The sequence below is a fragment of the Watersipora subatra genome, chromosome 3 (genome assembly GCF_963576615.1).
Source record: "Watersipora subatra chromosome 3, tzWatSuba1.1, whole genome shotgun sequence".
NCBI classification, from domain to species: Eukaryota; Metazoa; Bryozoa; class Gymnolaemata; order Cheilostomatida; family Watersiporidae; genus Watersipora; species Watersipora subatra.
This window is the reverse complement of record NC_088710.1, coordinates 57,887,433-57,908,708: the sequence shown is the minus strand read 5'-3', so window position 1 is coordinate 57,908,708 and position 21,276 is coordinate 57,887,433. Positions and strand designations below refer to the sequence as shown.

General features: G+C 35.6%; 1 protein-coding gene across 1 annotated transcript in view; it reads left to right on the top strand.

Moving 5' to 3' along the window:
- LOC137390790 (probable E3 ubiquitin-protein ligase HERC1) overlaps positions 1-21,276 on the top strand; it is a 171,055-nt gene that overhangs the window by 145,679 nt on the left and 4,100 nt on the right. The window contains exons 76-85 of the mRNA XM_068077107.1: positions 2,857-3,057; positions 3,599-3,737; positions 8,219-8,400; positions 10,315-10,467; positions 10,752-10,977; positions 13,017-13,258; positions 13,376-13,585; positions 13,820-13,992; positions 16,234-16,476; positions 20,332-20,584. Of these exons, the coding sequence (XP_067933208.1) occupies positions 2,857-3,057; positions 3,599-3,737; positions 8,219-8,400; positions 10,315-10,467; positions 10,752-10,977; positions 13,017-13,258; positions 13,376-13,585; positions 13,820-13,992; positions 16,234-16,476; positions 20,332-20,584 (2,022 nt within the window). The remainder of the gene's footprint in view (positions 1-2,856; positions 3,058-3,598; positions 3,738-8,218; positions 8,401-10,314; positions 10,468-10,751; positions 10,978-13,016; positions 13,259-13,375; positions 13,586-13,819; positions 13,993-16,233; positions 16,477-20,331; positions 20,585-21,276) is intronic.

The following is a 21,276-nucleotide window of genomic DNA, read 5'->3' as shown; positions in this document are numbered from 1 at the left end:
ACTAATACCACAGCACACAAAGTTGCATTGAGCAGCTTCAGTTATTACGTTTTTGTTTGACGTTTTGCCTTTTGTTTAGGTTCAAGCCGATTAAAGAATGTCGTGTATTAAATTTAAGTTGTTTTCGGTTTGCTTTTGTATCATTCATTTGCTTGGTGTTTGGTGTTATTAACTTTTTTGAACCACGAGCAGCATAGTATGTCTCCGCAAAGCGTTTGCTGATGGCCAAGAGCCTTATAGTGTGGCTTTAGTAAGAGCGTCGTACAAAACTTGTCTGATTAGTGAGTAGTTGATTAATTAGCCTATCATATCTGTACCTAAAATGAAAGAAAACGATCATCAGCATGCGTAGAGCCAATAGAAAATATATTTACAACTTATCATAAGCGTATTTTCACTTTGCAAAACTTTATATTTCTATCGCAATTCCGTAGCAATGACCATTCGGGTCAGATGCATTACAGCCGCGAAGGTTTCACTAATTTTAGATCTACAGACTTTGGGTGAATTTTATTGAACGATAGTACTACTGAGAGTGACTATGTTATTTTGTTGTTATAATAATAATGCCGTTCGCTGTAATAATATGGATAAATCGTTTGCCGTGGACATGCTCAAGGCTGTAGAGAAAATGGCAGAAAGTGTTTGAGCTTATTCCACCACACATTTGTGGTATTTTTATGGCACCAGCGGATGGAAAATTTTATGCAGATTAATTTGGTATTAAAATATTTTTTATAGACGGGGTGGTTCAAAAATTACAATTTATTAGGTTTATATTTATTTCATTTATTTATCATATACATGTATTTATATTACCCTACAGGATGAATTTATTCGTGGAGTTATATTTCGCGAAAATTGTCTTTTCATGCTTATTCGCGGATGAATTTATTCGCGGCTGAAAACTGCCACTCTCTAGGAAAAGTTAACTCTATTGAGGCTAGTAATAGAGTTATTCCTACGCATGCGCACAATGCGTGTTCCGGTTTATATTTAGCTTACAACTGCGAGGCGATCATGCTAAGCTACAGTAAACAATTTTTGCTGCGTCCAGAGGTTTTCACGAATATTCATCGCTTTGGAGGCCTTTGATAAGCCAACAACTTGTGGTAAGTAATGAGTTTTTCACATTTACTAAATTAGTTGAATTTTACTTTGGTTCTTCGGTAAAACGCAATACTTATTTTTTCCATCCCTACCGCTTCATTATTTGTTTTAGTGTGAGAGAGAGAGAGACTTTTCATCATACACCGAAAAACAATGATTGCAAGGGTGGTAGATGTCATTTTTAGAAGATCACTAATCATTCAGGGAGGTCTGGAAATTGAGGTTGAAGTGACCGCAGCTACTTACGAGAAGAATATATCTGTTTTTAAAAAGGAACAAAAAACGCCTTTACGAGCACAAATCTTTGGCCAACCGGCAGAACTTTGCAATAGTAAGCCACGAGGAGAGTTCTGATGATAACTTCCTTACCAGCCATGTAGTAGCGAGAGAATCGCCTCCAACATCTACCCAAGACAGTGACAGCGACAGAGCTGCTATTACCAAAATACTAGTCAGAAAGCACCATTACACGCTAGTATTCACATATCAAGAGTACCAGTTTAATTTTATTGCTAGACAACCGCCATATGGACTAAACTGTTTATATTTACTCCATTCATCGTTTGTAAAATTTTATTTGTATTTGAAATATTTTATTTGTACACTCAAGTTTGTAATAAATTATAATATATCTATACATGAAATAAAATATATAATTCAATCATGTTTGCTGCAGCAATATCAAGGAGTTGTTGTCGATGAAGGGGTCTAGGTTGACTGGTTGCTTCTCTGCCAATATTCCTGCCTTGATGAATGTTACTACTTGTCTCTAGTTTTCGTAATCGGAGTAGGCTGTTTCATTCTCAATCTGCAGTAAACGCAAAAAAGAAAAAATATTATTTGAGTGTTAAGGAAGTGCAAAAACAATAGCTGAAGTATTTAATGAAAGCGATCAGTTTTTAAACAAAAGAATTAACTAATGTAGTTGATTATGGAAAAACGTATTTGCACTGCAAATCAAATACATACCATAATGTCCAGATCAGAATCATGATCGTCCTCGACTTCGGTATTAGAGATTGATGGAGTTGATTTTAATGTAAAAAGACTAGGAGCGCTTGTTTGCGATGCTGAAGCCATGCCGAATAACTTGTGAAAACTTTGAATAATTTTGTAAAGTTTGACGCAATGGCAATAAAGCTCGAAGCTTGGCGATGATTTTAAAGAAGTTTTGGAACTCGGCTACATTTAGTACTTCTGCCTAGCGGCTATTTTCGTGATGACGCCATTCGGCGTATCTTGTGACAACCTCGAATAATTTTGTAAATAGATGTGATGCATTGGCCATGATGTTAGCTCAAAGCTCAGGCAATGATTTTAAAAATGTTTTGGAACTCAATTACGTTTAGTATTTATATTAAAAACTAGGCTAGCGACTAGTTTTCAATTTGATGCAGTAGTTATTCTCTCTTGTGATTAAAAATAGAACTAATTATTCACGGAATTTAATAATTCGCGGGATTGACTGTTCGCGAAATCGCGAATTTTTATGACCAACGAATAAATTCATCCTGTAGGGTATATTATATATTTTTAGTTTATTTATATTAGGTTATACCGAACATGCAGGCCTAATTATGTCTCGGTAAAGAAGTTAATTTGGTAACAAAAGAGTTATGTTGAAGTGGCACAGTTATGTATAGTTATTTAAATCTCAGCAGAATCTATAGAGAAATTAGTATGCTAATCATTGAGCACTCCTGTTGTGTGGAGCTGTCGTTATCCTCTCTCTATGGATTATTTTAGGATAGTACAGATCCTATCAGGTGGGATAGTTCTAAAGATGCTCAGATAGTGCAATGGGCATATCATTCTCCCGATGACTGGTGTCTTGGCGATAAGTCCTCAGTTTACATGTGGGGAAGTGGGCGGCACGGACAACTGGGAGAGGCTGGCAGAGTCGCGCTTAACCCTATTTTGGTCTCATCCTTTGCCCTAGCAAAGCAGGTATGTCGATAAACAGACCAAAACAAAATATCGTAAAATCTCTATTTGAATGCTAGGGTGCTCTATTTTTTAACCCTTCTATAGTAGTGCTTTGTTAGAGGTGACGTTCAAAAAGAGGGTAGCGTTATATTTTCGAATAGCTTCTCAGAATTTTGGAAGATAAATTAAACTTTTTATGAACGATGCAAATTCCGCCTATATTTTGCACTCTTCTACGGGCGGAGCGACATTAACCTTTTGGAAGCTTTCAATTTTTTATTTTATTCCAAGTTGGAAGATTTGTAAAATTTTAAAATCTTAAAGCTGTCTTTCTTTGCAAAGAAGTTTAGGATATCTGCTAATCATTGATTTCTAATATTTATCTTGACTAAAAAAGAAACATAAAATAATTATAATGACACAGAGGCCTTTGTAGCTTCTCATATACATGGCTGATCAGTTGCTATGTTGTTTGTACCTTCACCGCTTACTTGAGCTAGAGAAATTTACATATTTGAGTGCAGTTAGTCAGTTATAAATTACAATAGAGTTGCCGTTATAGGTCATATGTGGTCAAAACTGCACATTTGTGGTGCAAGGCAGTGGCACGGTGCTAGCCTGTGGGGAAGGCTGCTATGGTCGACTCGGACAGGGCAATTCTGATGATCTGCACACACTCACGCAGATAGTTGCACTTCAAGGTACATTCCATGGATAGATTTTGTGTTACAGTTTCTTTAGCTGTGCTTTATGGTTTTCTAATTGATATGGTTTTGGTGTTGGTCATTGGACACACGTGATAATGTAATATTCACTCAAAGTTACATATAGTCTGGCTCACGCTAAAGGAAAATTATTTATTTGTGGCTTTCCTATATATTTTTGCAACCTTTGAGTCTTTGGCCTGGCTGATAACATATTTTTTATTATTTTTGCATCAAAAACATTTTTTTATAAACGGTGTAATTGAGTGACATTACTTCAACGCTTACTGGTTTTTACACTAAAAATTGCGAGTAATTTTTCTCATTTTCGCATTTTCCTGAATAGCAAATCACGTGATGATCCGGAGACAATCATTCAAAGTAGAACAGCAAGTTCCGTCTTACCCATTGTGTATAAATTGTAGGTACTTTTGTTATTTTTTATTAAAAGGGTAAAATGATCATTAAATCAATATCATTATAAAATTCATTGTTGTATGGGCAATCCTCAACATACAAAAGTAATCCGTTTCGACAAAACCGTCGAATGTTGGAGCAAATAGTCTTGTAAACACTACATTGTATTTTACTTAACTTTTGCATTTTCATTTCAATCATCGTCTCAAAAACTTAGCATAAATAAATAAATAACATAAATATTTCATCTAATTACATACAGTATTAAAACAAAAAAATTATGTAAAACTGGAACGACTAACTAAAAGTCATTAAGTTGTTCGTAGAAATTTAAATTAATCAAGTAACAAACAATATAAACAGGCTTTTATTGTTACTTTGTCTTTGTGTTAAAAACAGGCAGTAGAATTGAACTGTAGCTTATGTACCGGGAGACAAACAATACAGTGTATAGGTAGAGGCAGTGAGAGACATACAGTGCTAGTGTAACTTAGGGGATGACTGCGCACATTGATGAAGTCTATCATTTGCATAGACCATGCCTTAGTAACTTGTTGGCGATTTGTCGTTGATTCATTGTATTCAAACAAACATGTTAATATGCTGCAGTAAAGAAAACAATGCATCCGTGATTGGCCAAGGCCAAAAAAAAAGTTTTTTCCTAACAGTCCTAAAATTTATTATTTTTAAAATAACTCTTGGAAGGCTTTCTCTGAGATGTTAGGTCATTCCCTTTATTTCAAGAGCACAACTCTTTTTGCAAACCCTAAATAAAGGAGTAAGCTGACATCCATGTACATTTATATATTTACAATATTATCTGCCCAGTCATGTCAAAAACTCTGAAAATCAATCTTAACTTTATCCTTGAGCTGAACAAAGCAGCGTGCACTGCAACATCCGTGAAATACTCGCTCAAACTTGATACCATTGCATGTTTTCTATTTCATGAAGAGTTGTCTATGCTCTGCTTTACTCTTTTTGAGCTTTCATTAAAATTTGAACAATATATAAAAAACCTAATGACTAGGCTCTCACTTTTATTGCTACTTCTCTCAGAGACTGAGACATAGAAGCACACAAATACTGTAAGTGTATCATATGTGATAGTATCTAGCAGTGAACTTTTCAGTAACAAGCAGTTACGCACTTATATATCAAGCCACGAGTCTGAGAACATTCTCTCACTAGAGGATGGTGGGTGTAGTGCAAAACCCCAAATTATAACTAGAAATTCCACTGTCATACAGCCCACGACCAAAGTGATATTGGACAAAAGAAAGGGTACTGATGGTTGAGAAATGCAATATTAGCAGTCAAATGGCACTGCAGTGCAATAGGATAACTGCAATGGTAGCTGTAATGTACTGGGTGGGGGTGTTATTATATACAACAAACAGCAATAATGAAAGAAAAGATTATATGTTTATATCTCTCTCCCTGCAATAGGAGAAATGCAATATTAGAAGTAAAATGCACTGATATTATTAGAATAACCAATATTATTAAAATAGTTATAATATAAAACCAATGCACAATTTTGTTTACATTTCAAAACGTCATAGCTAACAATATCAAGAAGTGATATTTATATAGATTTTTAGAAAATCTATTTAAAAAAGTGTTTGGTCATGACAAACAGCAATAATGAAAGGAAAAAATTATATATTTATATTTCTCCCCCTGCAATAGGAGAAATGCAATATTAGAAGTAAAATGCACTGATATTATTAGAATAACCAATATTATTAATATAGTAATACAGTAATAATAGAAAACCAATGAACAATTTTGTTTACATTTAAAAACGTCATAGCTAACAATATCAAGAAGTATCAAAAAGAATATCCAAACTTAGTAATAGTAATACAGTAATAATAGAAAACCAATGCACAATTTTGTTTACATTTTAAAATGTCATAGCTAACAATATCAAGAAGAATATCCGAACTTATAATTAAATATCGTAATCTCATAAAAATCGTTAGAAAAAAATATCATCGTCATTTCCTTTACTTACACTGCGTTGGACATCAGTTAGAATACCAAAGTACTCAAATGTGTCTGAAATTTCAGTTAATTTGAAATCGGCAAAAATGAAACGATTTCAGTACTCCTACGTTAATTACCGAAACCTTCGGCAATTCGACAATGCTATAGACTGGTGAAAAGTGCACGTTATTTTTTCGTGAAATGCATACAACTTAATCGTTCTATTCTTTGTCGCTCGGCGTTTCAATTTCCGGTCTTAACTTTTATAAAAGTGAGGCTTAGCATGTTTTAATAACGATTTTCATCCAAATAAATCTGTCTATTTGTGTATAATCCGATCAGATGGGTAAGTTTTAAGATTATAACGACGGTTTACAAAGACTTGGTAACATATTTAAATAGGTTTGTATGTGTTTTGTATCGTTATTATACTTTAACGACCCTACAAAACGATGGTTAAATTTGTTGATGAAATTTAGATACAAGGGCTCGTCTCATTGTTGATGAATAATTTTTGGGAGTTGTGTGCACGTGTGCATTTATCATAAATCTCCCAACCAATCGCTTCGCTCTGTTTGGTCATGGGATTACTTTACTTACGCTATTAGCTGCTTGTACTACTGCGCTACTATACCTTTTTCATTGCAAAAGTGAAGCATACAATATTTTATTAATGGACTACAATGGAAGTGTTATTATCGCTTGTTTTAACTGCTTCCACGTACTGGCTGCATATGTCAACACAAATTTCATTCAGGTGTTTTTCTTCTTCACATGCAAAGGTACATGAATCTAGATATATTTCTCAAATTTTGTCGTCGTTCTATATGTCCAGCTATAGCTATTAAAATCTTGGAATAAAGAATCCGTAAAACAGAATTTTTGATTTCGGAACCTCCTGTTCACCAGTCCGACTACCTTACTAACTAAGCCGCACAAGCTTAATAGATTCGTTAGGCCATATATTTTGCTATATGGGAGGAAATAGGCTACTGACTTGGCGTCACAGAGAGGGATAGCTCTTATTAGTAAGCTTACTCAAATTATCCATTGTCAATGTGCCAAGTTAATAGCAAGGGGCAGGCAACTCTCATTGCTTATAAGCTGATTTTAATACCCGGGTATTAGCACAGCTAGTATTATACATTAGCATCAGCATACATAGTATCATACATTATCTATTAGCACAGTAGCACAGCTAGTATTATACTAAATAATAACTTGGCTCACAAAATATCTATGCTAAAGATGGAATAATCCAAATATAGTTAGCATATGCTTAAAGTATCAAGCTTAGGGAGCGAGCATTTTACCCAAGTCCTGTAGAGTCCCACCACGTCTCACCTCCAGTTACACTGATCCCACTTTGAGTCTTATCTAAACTTGCCCTGTGTTCAACCTAGTGTCCTACAAAGCACCTGTTCTCACTATTCTTCATGTTCTATCACTATGAGTTTCCAATGTTACATCATGGAAGTGTCAACAACTAATTGTTGACACTTCCATGATGTAACAAACAATGAGCTCAAGTTCTTTCTCAATCAATTGTATTGTATTGAACAAAGGGACTTCATGGGTAATTTATTAAAGTTTTACAAATATCAAAGGTTATACCACAGTAACTTTAGTATACTACTAGCTAAATGCTCGCATTGCATGGGTAATAAAACAATTACTTAATGAATTTGAGCAACTAAAGCTAGTTACGTAAGCTTGTCTAAATTGTTACTATAATAGGAGCTGTAAAGGGTGTTTTTGTAGTGCCTGACATATCTTCGCAAGAGCTGCATAAGTGTGTGTACAATTATTCCATAGTATGTCAAGTACAATGTAGTAAATTGGTTAGCTAGCGTTCCTGCAGAACTGGTGATTCCAAGTTTAATAACAGTGTGAAGCAGATTTTTCATTCATAGACTTTAATCATATTAACAGATGACAGACAAACAATGAGATTTATAGATTTGGCTAGTTTTGTGTTTAGTATGACAAACAAATTACTGCTAGTAATAATATAATTCATCCTTAATAAAGGGTTATCTCCATCGCTAATGCACATGTTCATTGTCTAGGCTATGTCATAACCCAGATAGCCACCTCAGTTGGTTCAGATGGCCACAGTCTTGCGCTAGCAGAAAGTGGGGAGGTTTTTAGCTGGGGAGACGGAGACTATGGCAAACTCGGCCATGGCAATAGCGATCGACAGAGACGTCCAAAGCATATTGAGAGTCTCCAAGGGGAGGACGTTGTACAGGTAGCTAACAGTTCTGTTATGTTATGTTTGTGTGTGATCTCATCATTGTTAACTTCATTTCAAGTAGTGTTTAACCAGTGGCAGTATATTGGTCTAATTTATGCAGATATTACCTAGAGGAATGTTCAAACTGATGATTTTTACAAATAAACTAAAGTTGCAGTACAATCTAACATTTCCAAGATTGTAGATCTGCCATCTGACATTAGCATACTCTATTGTAAGCTAAATGTGGTTCATTCATTGATTTTTTTTCTTAATAAATTTTGAAAACTGGAACACTGATGCGAATGCGTACCAAAAGTTACAATAGATTCAGTTTATGGAAGTAGGTAATACATGGGTACAGAGTACCCAAGTAACTGGTTCTGGTTGGAGTACAAGTAACTGTTCTGTAAAACAGAGTCAATTGTACTTTCCTATGATGTACTATATATTTAACCTTCTTATACTGTTATTGTTTAAATGCTAAAATGATTTATCACACCTACACTAAATTCCGACTTATGAGTCAAAATTTTGACACCAAATTTCAAGCTTAAAAATTTATCCTCGACTCATATGGTAGTCATGTTTTCATGACACAATTCTAGTAAAATTCAACTTCAAAAAACCATCGCAAATCATAATTACATAATATATATTTATAGAGATTTATTTATAAAACGGTAAAATACTGTTAATCTTACTCAACATGAGATGAATCAAAGTCCACATTCCACATTCCGATGCACGAAGTCTTATTCTTCGCTATGCAAATTGTCATCGATACGATTCTCTTCTGTAATAGCGTGTTCTTTTCAAATTTAATGCTTTTTTATAGTATCTGCCCACAGTTTGGTCTATTTGACACATCTACTATCCTTCGTCCATCTTTTTTCTTGTACGTGAATCATTATTCTTTACAGAAATCTGTCTTGCGGCATGACTTTTCTGTTAAAAACGTACATATTATCAAAGGCAGTTTAGTTCTATTAGTGAGGCGGGTTAACACGATGGGGTGTTTCGTGTGGTATTCACTAAAGCTCATTCATAAAACCATTTCATCAGCCCATCGCCCACCTCTGATGCCTAGTGAACTATAATTAGCGATCATAAAACCATTTCATCAGCCCATCGCCCACCTCTGATGCCTAGTGAACTATAATTAGCCATCATAAAACCATTTCATCAGCCCATCGCCCACCTCTGATGCCTAGTGAACTATAATTAGCGATCATAAAACCATTTCATCAGCCCATCGCCCACCTCTGATGCCTAGTGAACTATAATTAGCCATCATAAAACCATTTCATCAGCCCATCGCCCACCTCTGATGCCTAGTGAACTATAATTAGCGATCATAAAACCATTTCATCAGCCCATCGCCCACCTCTGATGCCTAGTGAGCTACCCATCGCCCACCTCTGATGCCTAGTGAGCTACCCATCGCCCACCTCTGATGCCTAGTGAGCTACCCATCGCCCACCTCTGATGCCTAGTGAACTATAATTGGCGATCAGATGATTTGAGCTAAAACCAGTATTTCTAAACCAAACTTTACATCTCAGCTTATACGCCGGGTCGACTGGTACACCGGAATTTACAGTTCTCATCTAGCAGTTGTCATCTGTTAACTGCTATATAAGCAGTGAGATTATCTAAACTTGAGCTAGTATAGAGTTATAATAAGGTCTGGTTATAACTATTGCAACATATTGCAGTTCATCGTACTTCAGTATAAAATAGACAAGAGGTTTCTGAATTCCATAGCAGGCATTTTTATAAAATAAATACATATTTTACTAGTTTTTATTTGGAAAGTTTTCCATTATCTTAGAAAACCAGCTGTTCATATTTCACTCTTGCCATGAGCTAATTTAGGTTTTGTATTATTTGTATGTGGTTCATGTATGCTTATTTTTGTGCTAATAGCTATCTTGCGGACACAAACATAGTGCTGTCGTCACAGCAACTGGCGCTCTCTTCACTTTTGGCAACGGAGACTATGGAAGACTTGGCCATGGTTCAAACATAAACCGAAAAATTCCAGAAAGGGTTCAGGAACTAGAAAGGCCAGTTGGTCAGGTAGGTGTTGGTGGGGTAGATCTTTATTAAATAAAATTCGTCAAGCTGAATTTGATCCAACAAGCAAATAGAATACATTCCAAGGAAGAAAAGGATGGTATATGGCTAACTTTGTTAACCCTGAATGCTAACTGATTCATATTAACATCTTAACATTTCATATTAACATATTAACATTTCATATTAACATCTTAACATTTCATATTAACATTAACATTCATTCTGTAAAAGCCAAGTGTGAAAAATTTAAAGCACTCTGGAAACTATCAAAAGGATTTTTTTAGGTTTCCTGCGGCCTCAATCATTCTCTCGCACTCTCAACTGATGGCAATCTTGTCTGGTCATTTGGTGATGGTGATTATGGCAAACTTGGTATTGGCAGCACTACAGCTGCCACAAAGCCAGTTGTTATTCCAAAGCTAATGGATGTAGGAATAGCCAAGGTCGCTGCTGGCACACAGTTTTCAGTTGCTCTCAGTAAAGGTGGAATTGTCTACACTTGGGGTCAAGGTATTTTGTTTTTCGCTTTTTTTCAAAAACAATTGCTTTTACAGCTAACTAGGAATTTTAGAGGCTAACAATAAATATGCAACATATAAAGACCCTTCGCATCAACACCATTCGGGGTGTTTTCTATGCAGTAGACGTTCCTATAACATATACCTCCTTTAACGTATATTCCACTCAACGTAAAGAACTTATCTTAAAGGTCGACTTGCAAAAAATTTTGCGTTACAGTTATTTGGTATCAAAAGGTTTACCATGTTTTACTCTACTGTGTTGTAGGTTCAAATATGTGGAAATGTGATTACAAGCTCTTAAAAGCTCAAAAACGAACAATTAAAAAAAATGGCCGTAGGTTGGAATCTCTTTATTTTGATGACATACTCAACTCGATGTGGTTATTGTTTTGAAACGTGATGTTATCATGTGAAATGAAAGGCCAATAAAAGGCTCAATATAAAACATTTTGTAGCACTAGTTTATGACAAACACTTCGGGTCCTACCGTAAAGCCCTTATCAAATATAGATGCTCACTACTTTACAGTTTTGTTTCAGCTTGGTCTGATCATGTAGTCGTAATCTTATCATGTGACCCATATTTTCGGTCAACTTGCGCGAACAATTTCTGCAGCATTTTGCGAACATCACAGGTGACCAACAGGCTCATCATGGTTATCAGAGGATGACATGTACCTCCTCTCCTCGTGACAAGGTTAAAAAATTAAACTAATTTTTAGGCTAAGTTTTGCGATATCAGTGCTCAAAGTGACAGCATTACAATGATAATGAAATAAACGCATAAGGACAATAGACATGGTTTTATTGAATGCGTGAAGTATATTTGTGAAAATATTTCGACGAATGAGATTGCTTGAAAGTGTAAACAAAAGCACATCATGTTCAACTGCATCACATTTTAGCCGTTTTGAGAAGGATTCCAACCTACGTATGGCGTTTTCATGATGGCTGCGATTAACTGTTCGTTTTTTAGCTTTTGAGAGCTTGTAATCACATTTTCACATATTTTGCACCTACAACACATCAGAGTAAGACATGGTGAACCTTTTGATACCAAATAACTGTAATATGAATTTTGTTTTTGCTTTGAACCGCGTACAAAATTCTATTTGACGTAAAGCGTCAAGTCGGTGCAAGTTCTAAAATTCGATTTGAATTGGGAGAATCTCGTAGCTAGCCTTACAAATATCATTTTATCTTTTGCCGCACTTGGAAGAGAAAACGGTGTATAGGACTATCTCTGTTATATATACTAGTACCCTTGTAGTCTAGGCCTCTAGGGTGCCATGAGGGCCCTAGACTATCCGGTATCCCAATAAAGCACAGAGAATAAGTAGCTGCACAAGTATTCAGAAATACCTAAAGGTGGTCGATTGATGCAGGTGTTATAGTGTCAGTCTACCAATCTGAATGTTAGGAGTTGGAGTTTCATTTAAATCTATGTATTATCCCAACCTCTAATGCTGGTTTTGGACAAAGGGTGTACAGACAGACACCACTTTTGTTATAGTAAAAATGTATTTTTGTTTTACTTTGTTTTAGACATGCAATCTTTTTTCTTTGCAGCGTAGATCTTGCTGTGTAGAAAAAATTGAAAAGATCGACATTGAAGGTGTGCGATTTCCTTAGTTTAATGTTAAATTGCTGTAATCATGGACATTAAACCATGGGAAAGTGATAAAAAAAGAAAAGTTGTCGATACAAACCAATAGTACCACAATTACTGTTAAAAATTAAATCAAGTTTAGTTTTTTCTTTTTGAAGAGCCAAAGGGGTGAGTTTGGGAAAATCCTGGAACGGATTAGGCGACTTGCATGTATTGTATTAGGCGACTAGCTGTTCGTATAACGTACTATAACAACGCCTATAACACAGGCGTTGCTGAAACAGATTATTTATGTTGTAGGATGTTATAGTCTATTGTATTTTTTTAGGTTAATGTAGTTTCAACAGTTGAAGGATCTGGCTAGAATTTTTAAGTTAGAAGTGAGTTACACTAACTTGTTAATGTCTGTCGCTGTTTTAGATCGTCTAACAGGCCATGGTGAGACGGTACGATGCACAAACAAGCCTCAGGCAATCGAAACTCTGTCTGGTCACTTTATAGAGGACATTGCGGTCGGGTCTGAGCACACCCTGGCTGTGAGCAGTACAGGAGATGTTTTTGTTTGGGGAAACAATGTTGATGGGCAACTTGGATTGGGACATACTAACGCCGTTCGCACTCCGCAGTTGGTGACGACATTGAGTACCAAGGGCATACGCAAGGTATAACTGTCAATCTTGCATTTAATTTGTATGCTTAGCTGCACCTGCTGGGAAGATGCATGTAGTTTTTGTCACGTTTAACTCTGGGTTTACACAACTTTTATTTTGTCTAAAAAGGTTACTGCAGGAAGGAGTCACTCAGCAGCCTGGTCTGTCGCACTAAAAGGCGATTCTACTGAAGATTCCGTTACTAATCCAGTACCAGCCCAGTATACAGCTCTGCAGGGGATTCCAAAGAACCTCCTCCAAAGTCGTCTTCACTTGCTTAGCAACCTTTCATCTATGATTTACTCCAACTGGAGGCTCCTCAATCTACAGCCTGAACAAGTCAGAAACTTTTATCCCTTTTTGTAATAGCTCTAATAATCTTTACTACGAGTAAGAGAGTAAAATTGTGTTTTTATTGAGTGCCTTATCCATGACGTGAGATGCTCCTAGTGCTTCTTGCTTCATCCAGCACTGCTACCTTCCACTCGTAAACGTATATCTGTCTTGTGTTACGGTATGTGGATATATGTAGGTTTTTATGCTTAGTGTTATCTATTGATGAATTTTACTCAGGATGATCTTGGAAACTTCAATTCCGGAGAAAAACACATAACATCAGCAGCGATCCGTTCAATCCTCTTGCCTCGAGTTTTTTCTCTACCTCTTGTCAGGACTATCGGTAAAACAATGGTTCAGGGCAAGAACTTTGGACCACAAATAACCGTGAAGCGTATTGCTGGCACTGGGTAAGTTCACTAAATACTCTGAAGTCTAACCATGTATACACAATCAACTAACAACTTTCAATCAACTCTAAAAGTACTTAAAATAGTACAGTTCTTTTTAAACTGAATATCATATTGAAGCTCTAAGCTTGTGGAACTCAATCAAAAAACTGAAGTTAAATGTAGCAAATTTTTTTCACAATTTTTTTTTAATTTCATTTTTCTTCAAAGATGGGATGTTTTAAAGGTAACTGAAGAAACAATGTTTGGTGTAAACTGATAGAGCCTGATAGAGTGGGTACATCTTTAAGAATAGAAAAACAAATAATTTAGTGTAAAGCTCTTGCTGCTGAAAAGGAACTTTTTAGTTTGATTTTTTAGTTAGCTTGCCTAGTTTTTATTTTCATTACTCAGAATTTCAATAAGTGTGTCAGTAGAAACTGATGCTCTAGCAGCAACCATTTTTATTTCTCGTTTGAATAAAAGTGTCGTCGGTATTTTTACTGTGTCTCTAGAACCGATAATCCAATTGACTTGAAATTTTGGAGTTATACTAAAATCCTGTATTACACAAAGAAATCGAAATTTTGTAACCTTCCGGAAGTACAGTGCACCCCCGCATTATGATGTCACTATTTTATAATTTTTTGCCTTACAATGTGGAACACGATGTTTTTTCGTCCCCTCCCATATGACATTTTTTTCGCAACACGGCATCAACAAAAGTGTTTCTCGAAATTCAATATTGGTGGTTGGTGTTCTTCATACATCAGAATAACGAAGATACCGATATGCTATTCACCGAAATCCCTCATACAATACCTACAAGATATATGATGCTCGCTCTCTCAGTTCACCATGTTTTATAAGTGAAAAGTTCGCAATTATAAGTTCACAATTGTTCGCTATAAGTCGTAGTGAAAAGGAAACTGGAAACAGGTAATAAAAATAAAGGTGACAACAAAATTATAGTTTAATTTAGTAAAATACATACTAAAACTTAGCTTTATGTGTGTGTTTAGTAAGCTAAATTTATTTAATGTAAATTCAAAGTTTTTTTACGTTTATCTCGATGGTAAGAGCTCCGTACAGTACGTACTGTACATAGTAGTTTTACATTTTATTGCAGATCATAACTTCTAAATACACTAAAGTTACTGTAAGTAACTATAGTCACTGAGGTTAGTGTAACATTTTGTTATTAATTTTTAATATGTACAGTATGTGTATTAAATTTTGATGATTTTTACAGAGGGTGTTTGCATTAGTAATTACTGTGGGTTCCTATATCTCTCTATACGACATTTTCGCCTGACGATGCCAACACTGGAAAGAATTAATGTCATATGGCAGGGGTGTACTGTACTTGGAAACAAAGCGAAACTATGAGTGCGAGTTTACAAGGGCGTAGCATTCAGTGGAAAAACATATTTCCGAGTTATTTCTTGTTGTCTTCAAAGTGTTAAAGACTCAATAGCATGGATGTACTCTCAGGAGCTTAGCTTGCTGGTCACTTGTGAGTTAGAGCAAAGGGACTGCCTATTTCCTGGAACTAATACTAATGTGTGTCTACTAGTGGTGGGACGATATCAAAAATTCGTTTCGGTACGATATGATGGCGTAGCCAACCGATATATCAAAATATCGGGTATGTTATTCGGAGTTGTCTTACCTGCTAGAAAAAGCTGCCATGGGAAAACAACTCCTTAATGAATTCATGTACCAGTATAATTCTTTGAGAAATCGGGTATCAAATCGAGTAGTATATACATGTATATATTATCGCCGATATCGTCAAATATCGACGATATCTGGGCAGAAAGCACTCGGCGTGGTCGGTATCAGAAAGTGGTATCGACGGTATATCGAAATATCGTAATATCGTCACAGCACTAGTGTCTACCCATTGCCCTTGTCTAACTTAGTAGAAGACCAGTACTGTCTAACCTAGTTATGGTATGGTATGGGACATATCATGTGTTCTTCTTGGAATTAACATGTTTTTGCCCGCATCCAGCCATGTTGGATGTATTACTAATGTCACTGCTTTATATTAGAGTTGTAAGACTCCTTCACCCTCTCTCACATGCTCATTATATTTCCCTGCTAGAACAGTATCTACATAGATTGATTTAGTTAGCATTTGAGCTTTTTTGTTGAAATACAAATTCAGTTAAAACCATCTAAGTGTTTGTCACACCATAACTGCGTTTCTATGTCTATTGTTTTATCCTTATAAAACTCCCTTATTATTTGTTGCAGAAAGAGAAAAACTAAGCCAATTATAACACAGATATCAAGTCAAGTTGTAAAATTAAGGCCTGCTGATTTGAGGCTGCCAACAAGAGCTTGGAAAGTGAAGCTTGTTGGTGAGGGAGCGGATGATGCTGGAGGAGTGTTTGATGACACAATCACAGAGATGTGTCAAGAACTGGAGTCTGGCGTTGCACAGTTGCTCATTCCTACACCTAACTCGCTCAATGATATTGGATACAACAGGGACAGGTGAGCCTCTCCTCACTGCTTTTTTATACATCTGTAACCCATTTGAAAGTATCACAAGAGTAAATTTTCCAAGATTTTCATGCTGTCAACTCTACTATTATGCTAAAAAATACCAATTTTCCATTTACAGTGCACCCTCAGAATACGATTACACTGATATACGATTTTTTCACCTTACAAAGTTGAATATGGTGAGATTTTGACCTCGCCATACGAATTTTATTTAACTATACGAATTCAAGAAAATTTTTGCTCGAGTTCAAATTTGGTAGTCGGAGTGCTTATTACTTACACTTTCACAACGTTTAAAAGAGAAACGATGACCGACTTCTCTCAGGTCAGCATTCCACGTGGGTATTTTTATAAAAAGTGCGTAAGCAAGAGCAAATATTCATTTTTAGCGTTATACTCCATTTTACTACAAACTGTTATTCAGCATACGTGTATAACTACAAGTATCTATATTTAGTTCATTAGCTATGGAATCTGAGACCGATACAAACGTTACAAGATGAAGGAAAAATGATTTCTATGACAACAAAGAGGTCATAAATAAATAAAAAGAAGGCGCTCGTATTGTTAATATTGCCAAGGAATATGGTCGCAATCAATTAATAATCGTGATTATTGCTATGAAAAACAAGAAATTCGTTAAAGCAAACAAGGAGGAGCTTAGGACTGGAAGAGATCAGCATTCAAGTGGAGCAACCATTTAGTAGTGGCAAGGAAGTAGAAGAGACAAAAACCTACATCGGCAGAAAAATTTCAAGTGTCTAATTTACTGGTGTGGACTGGTACATAAAAACAATACTGTATAATGCATGTATAATGTATATCATTATTTTATCCTTGTTGTGTAGCGTGTTTTTCATGTTTTATTTTATTTAATGTTCTATTTATTTCATTTTGATTTTATGTTTATTTTCTTTTTCCCACGACCAAACGAACGGAGCGAAGTGTGGGAGTTTTTATGATAAATGCATGTGCACACAACTTACGAAAATTATTCATCAACAGTGAGACGAACCCATGTCTAGAAATTTCATCAACAAATTTAAGCATTGTTTTGTAAAGTCGTTAAAGTATAATAACGATACAAAACACATTTAAACCTATTTAAATATGTTACCAAGTCTTTGTAAACCGTCGGTATTATCTTAAAACTTACCCATCTGATCGGATTATACACAAATAGACAGATTAATTCGGACGAAAATTGCCACAAAACGCTTGAAAAGCTCGGTTTAATAAAAGTTAAGACCGAAAATTGAAACGCCAATAAAGCCGTGCGACAGATAGTAGAACTATTTAGCAGTGCGCATTTCACGAGAAAACCGTGCTCATTTCATCAGTCTATGGCATTTTTTACTTCTAATCGAATTTATTCGAAGGTTTCTGTAATAAACGTAGACCGTTTGGGGCGTAGGCCGATTTACAGGTACGAAATTGTGGTACACAGTTTATTAGCCTGTGTTTTTTGTCCAATCACCGAAGGTTTCATTATTTAAAACGTTAGCCCAAATTCTTTGCAACTTATGTACAAGCTAAGGCCGAACTACAACACCCCTTTATGATGAGAACATTTTTTATTTTGCTACAGTTTTAGACGCGTGAATGCTCATACTCGCTTTCTATTAAAGATCGCTTATCAAAACCATTCTACATTCAACGCAACCAACTTTCAAACTGTGTATAGTACACAGTAGCTTGCCATTTTACTTCTAATTTTACATTTCAGAGTTATAATAAACATATTTCTTTATTGTTGTTGAATTACATACATTACAGTAAATTAGGCCTATAGCTTTATAACACTTTTATAACAGCTTTTATTTTGCTGCGGTTTGCAGAAATCTTCCAGACGCGTGAACGCTCGTAGGTTTCTATTATTGCTGTATTACTATATTAACAATATTGGTTATTCTAATAATATCAGTGCATTTTACTTCTAATATTGGCCAACATTGCATTTCTCCTATTGCAAGGGAGAGATATAAACGTATAATATTTTCCTTTCATTATTGCTGTTTGTCATGACCAAACACTTTTTAAATAAATTTTCTAAAAATCTATATAAATACCACAACTTCTCGATATTGCTACCTATGACATTTTGAAATGTAAACAAAATTGTGCATTGGTTTTCTATTATTACTATATTAATAACATTGATTATTCTAAGAATATCAGTGCATTTTACTTCAAATATTGGCCAATATTGCATTTCTCCTATTGCAGGGGGAAAATATAAACATCTTTTCCATTCATTATTGCTGTTTGTTGTATATAATAACACTCACACCCAGTACATTACAGCTACCATTGCAGTTATCCTATTGCACTGCAGGGCCATTTGACTGCTAATATTGCATTTCTCAACCATCAGTACCCTTTCTTTTTTTTGCCAATATCTCTGGCCATCTCTTTGGTCGTGGGCTGTATGACAGTGGAATTTCTAGTTAACCATGTCTTTGCAGGAGGGCCTGTTTTCTACTACGTAAATACAAATCTTCGTATATATGTAACTCATATATAACTAGCTACTCAAGATAGTTGGCGCATCCACATTACTTTTTAGAACTTGCTAAAGTCTTGCCTTCTAGGGTATAAATACGTACAAACTTCTGCATATAATGTTACATTGATTCTTGTGCACATTTCATACAAGACAAACTACTACACAACCTTTTCTGGATCCTTTTACAAGCGTTAGCTCGCTAGCAATTTTCTGCATTGCACCAGCATTTACAGTTCACCAGCAAGCATAATCCTCAATAATTGATAAGTTGCTAACTTCTACATTGCACCAAGTTAGCTTGTTTTCTTAGAGCACTCTCTGCACCAGCAGAAAAGCTGTGTCTTCCTGGCCATTTCTGCTTTTCATGACCCAAAAGTGTTGAACTTTATTCCAAAACCAGTCAAAAAAATTGGACAGGATTAAACAACATCTTTAAGCTTGCAGAAAAATTCCATTTCACTACGTATTAAATTTATTTTCAAGTGTACAGTAACATAGTTAGCATTTATACGTTTTTGCCTCCTCTCTGCTCTACTCGCTACATGTACCAGCTAAAGTCACGTTACTCTAAAAGTATGTACGTCCTGTTTAGTAAATAAAATTTCATTTTTCTTTTCGATGGCCATTAAATAGTCAAGTGTGTTAGAGGCCGCTTTTGATAACTGCATCGCTCGGCCTTGTTGAATTAGGTTGAAAAAGGTTTTAACCAGACACGCTAAATGTTAAAGTGAAGACAGGAACTAATGGAGAATAAAATTTTTGTGATATAAAGTTGAAATTCAGTAAAATGGTTAAAAGACATTAAAACTTAGTTTCAAGTGTGAGTTTAGTAAGCTAAACTTATTTGAAGTGAACTGAAATTTTATGTTATACATACGTCTTAAAGGTAAGAACTTTTTACCGTACATACTGCACTTGGTACACACATGATATTGCATTTTACAGTATCGCAGATCATAATCACTAGGTGCACTTAATACAATGCAGCTACTGTAGGTAACTATAGTTACTAAAGTTAACATACCACGTATTTTGTTACTAATTTTCAATATGTACAGCATTTTTATAAGATTTTGGGCGCTTTTTACCATTTTTATTTTGCATTGTATAATTACAATGGTTTCTATACCCCTACATACGATTTTTTCACCATATGATGCCAACCTTGGAACGGATCAACATTATATCCCGAGTATGCACTGCATCTCATTGCGCTAGCTCCTTCCACCTATTTGTTGTGTTTCTGGTGTCTCATCATTTTGCCCATGCTTTGGTTTACACTACTTTTTGTAGCACAATTTAGGGACTTTGATATACAGTAGATCCTATTGTTATAGGTATTTGCTGAACCCGAGTCTGACAAGTGAACTACACCTACAGCAGTTTAAGTTCATTGGGATATTGCTGGGAGTCGCTGTGAGAACCAAGAAGCCTCTTGACCTGCATCTAGCTCCTGCAATATGGAAACTTTTAGTTGGGCTCTCTCTAACTCCTGAGGATATCGAAGAAGTAGACTTAATTTATATGAGCAGTATGAGGGGGATTAGAGATATCGACGAGGATGGTGTTACTCCACAAAACTTCCATGAGGTACCGTCTCTCACTACTTACTTTTGGTAGTTCAGTTTTTGCTATAACTCAAAACTAAATGTGACACTTGGTAGTTGCGACTAGTCGTTTGGACGGTTAGTTTTCTGTCGCAAGGTATGCATCATTAAAGCACCTCTGTTTTATTTAAAATAGTTGACTTTAAAGGTTTACTTGCAACAAAATTCAGATTACAGTTATTTGGTATCAAAAGATTCATCGTGTCTTACTCTGCTGCGTTGTAGGTACAAAATATGTTGAAATGTGATTACAAGCTCTTAAAAGCTCAAAAACAAACAGTTAATCGCCGCCATCACGAAACCGCCGTAGATCGGAATCAGTTTATTTCTCTAACGTAGTCATTCCATTTGGTTATTGTTTTGACACGTGATGTTCTCACTTGAATTGAAAGGCCAATAAAAAGCTCAATATAAAACTTATCGTAGCACTAGTTTATGACAAACACTTCGGATTTTACCGAAGACCCCGTATCAAATATAGATGCTCGCTGCTTTACTGTTGTGTTTCGGCTTGATCTAATCGTCTAACCGTAATCTGATCATGTGACCCATACTTCCTGCCAAACAGCGCGAATAATTTTTTGCAGCATTTTTTGATTATCACAGGTAACCAACAGCCTCGTCATGTTTATCAGACAATCATGTGTACTCCTTCGAGCTAAGGTTAAAAAATTA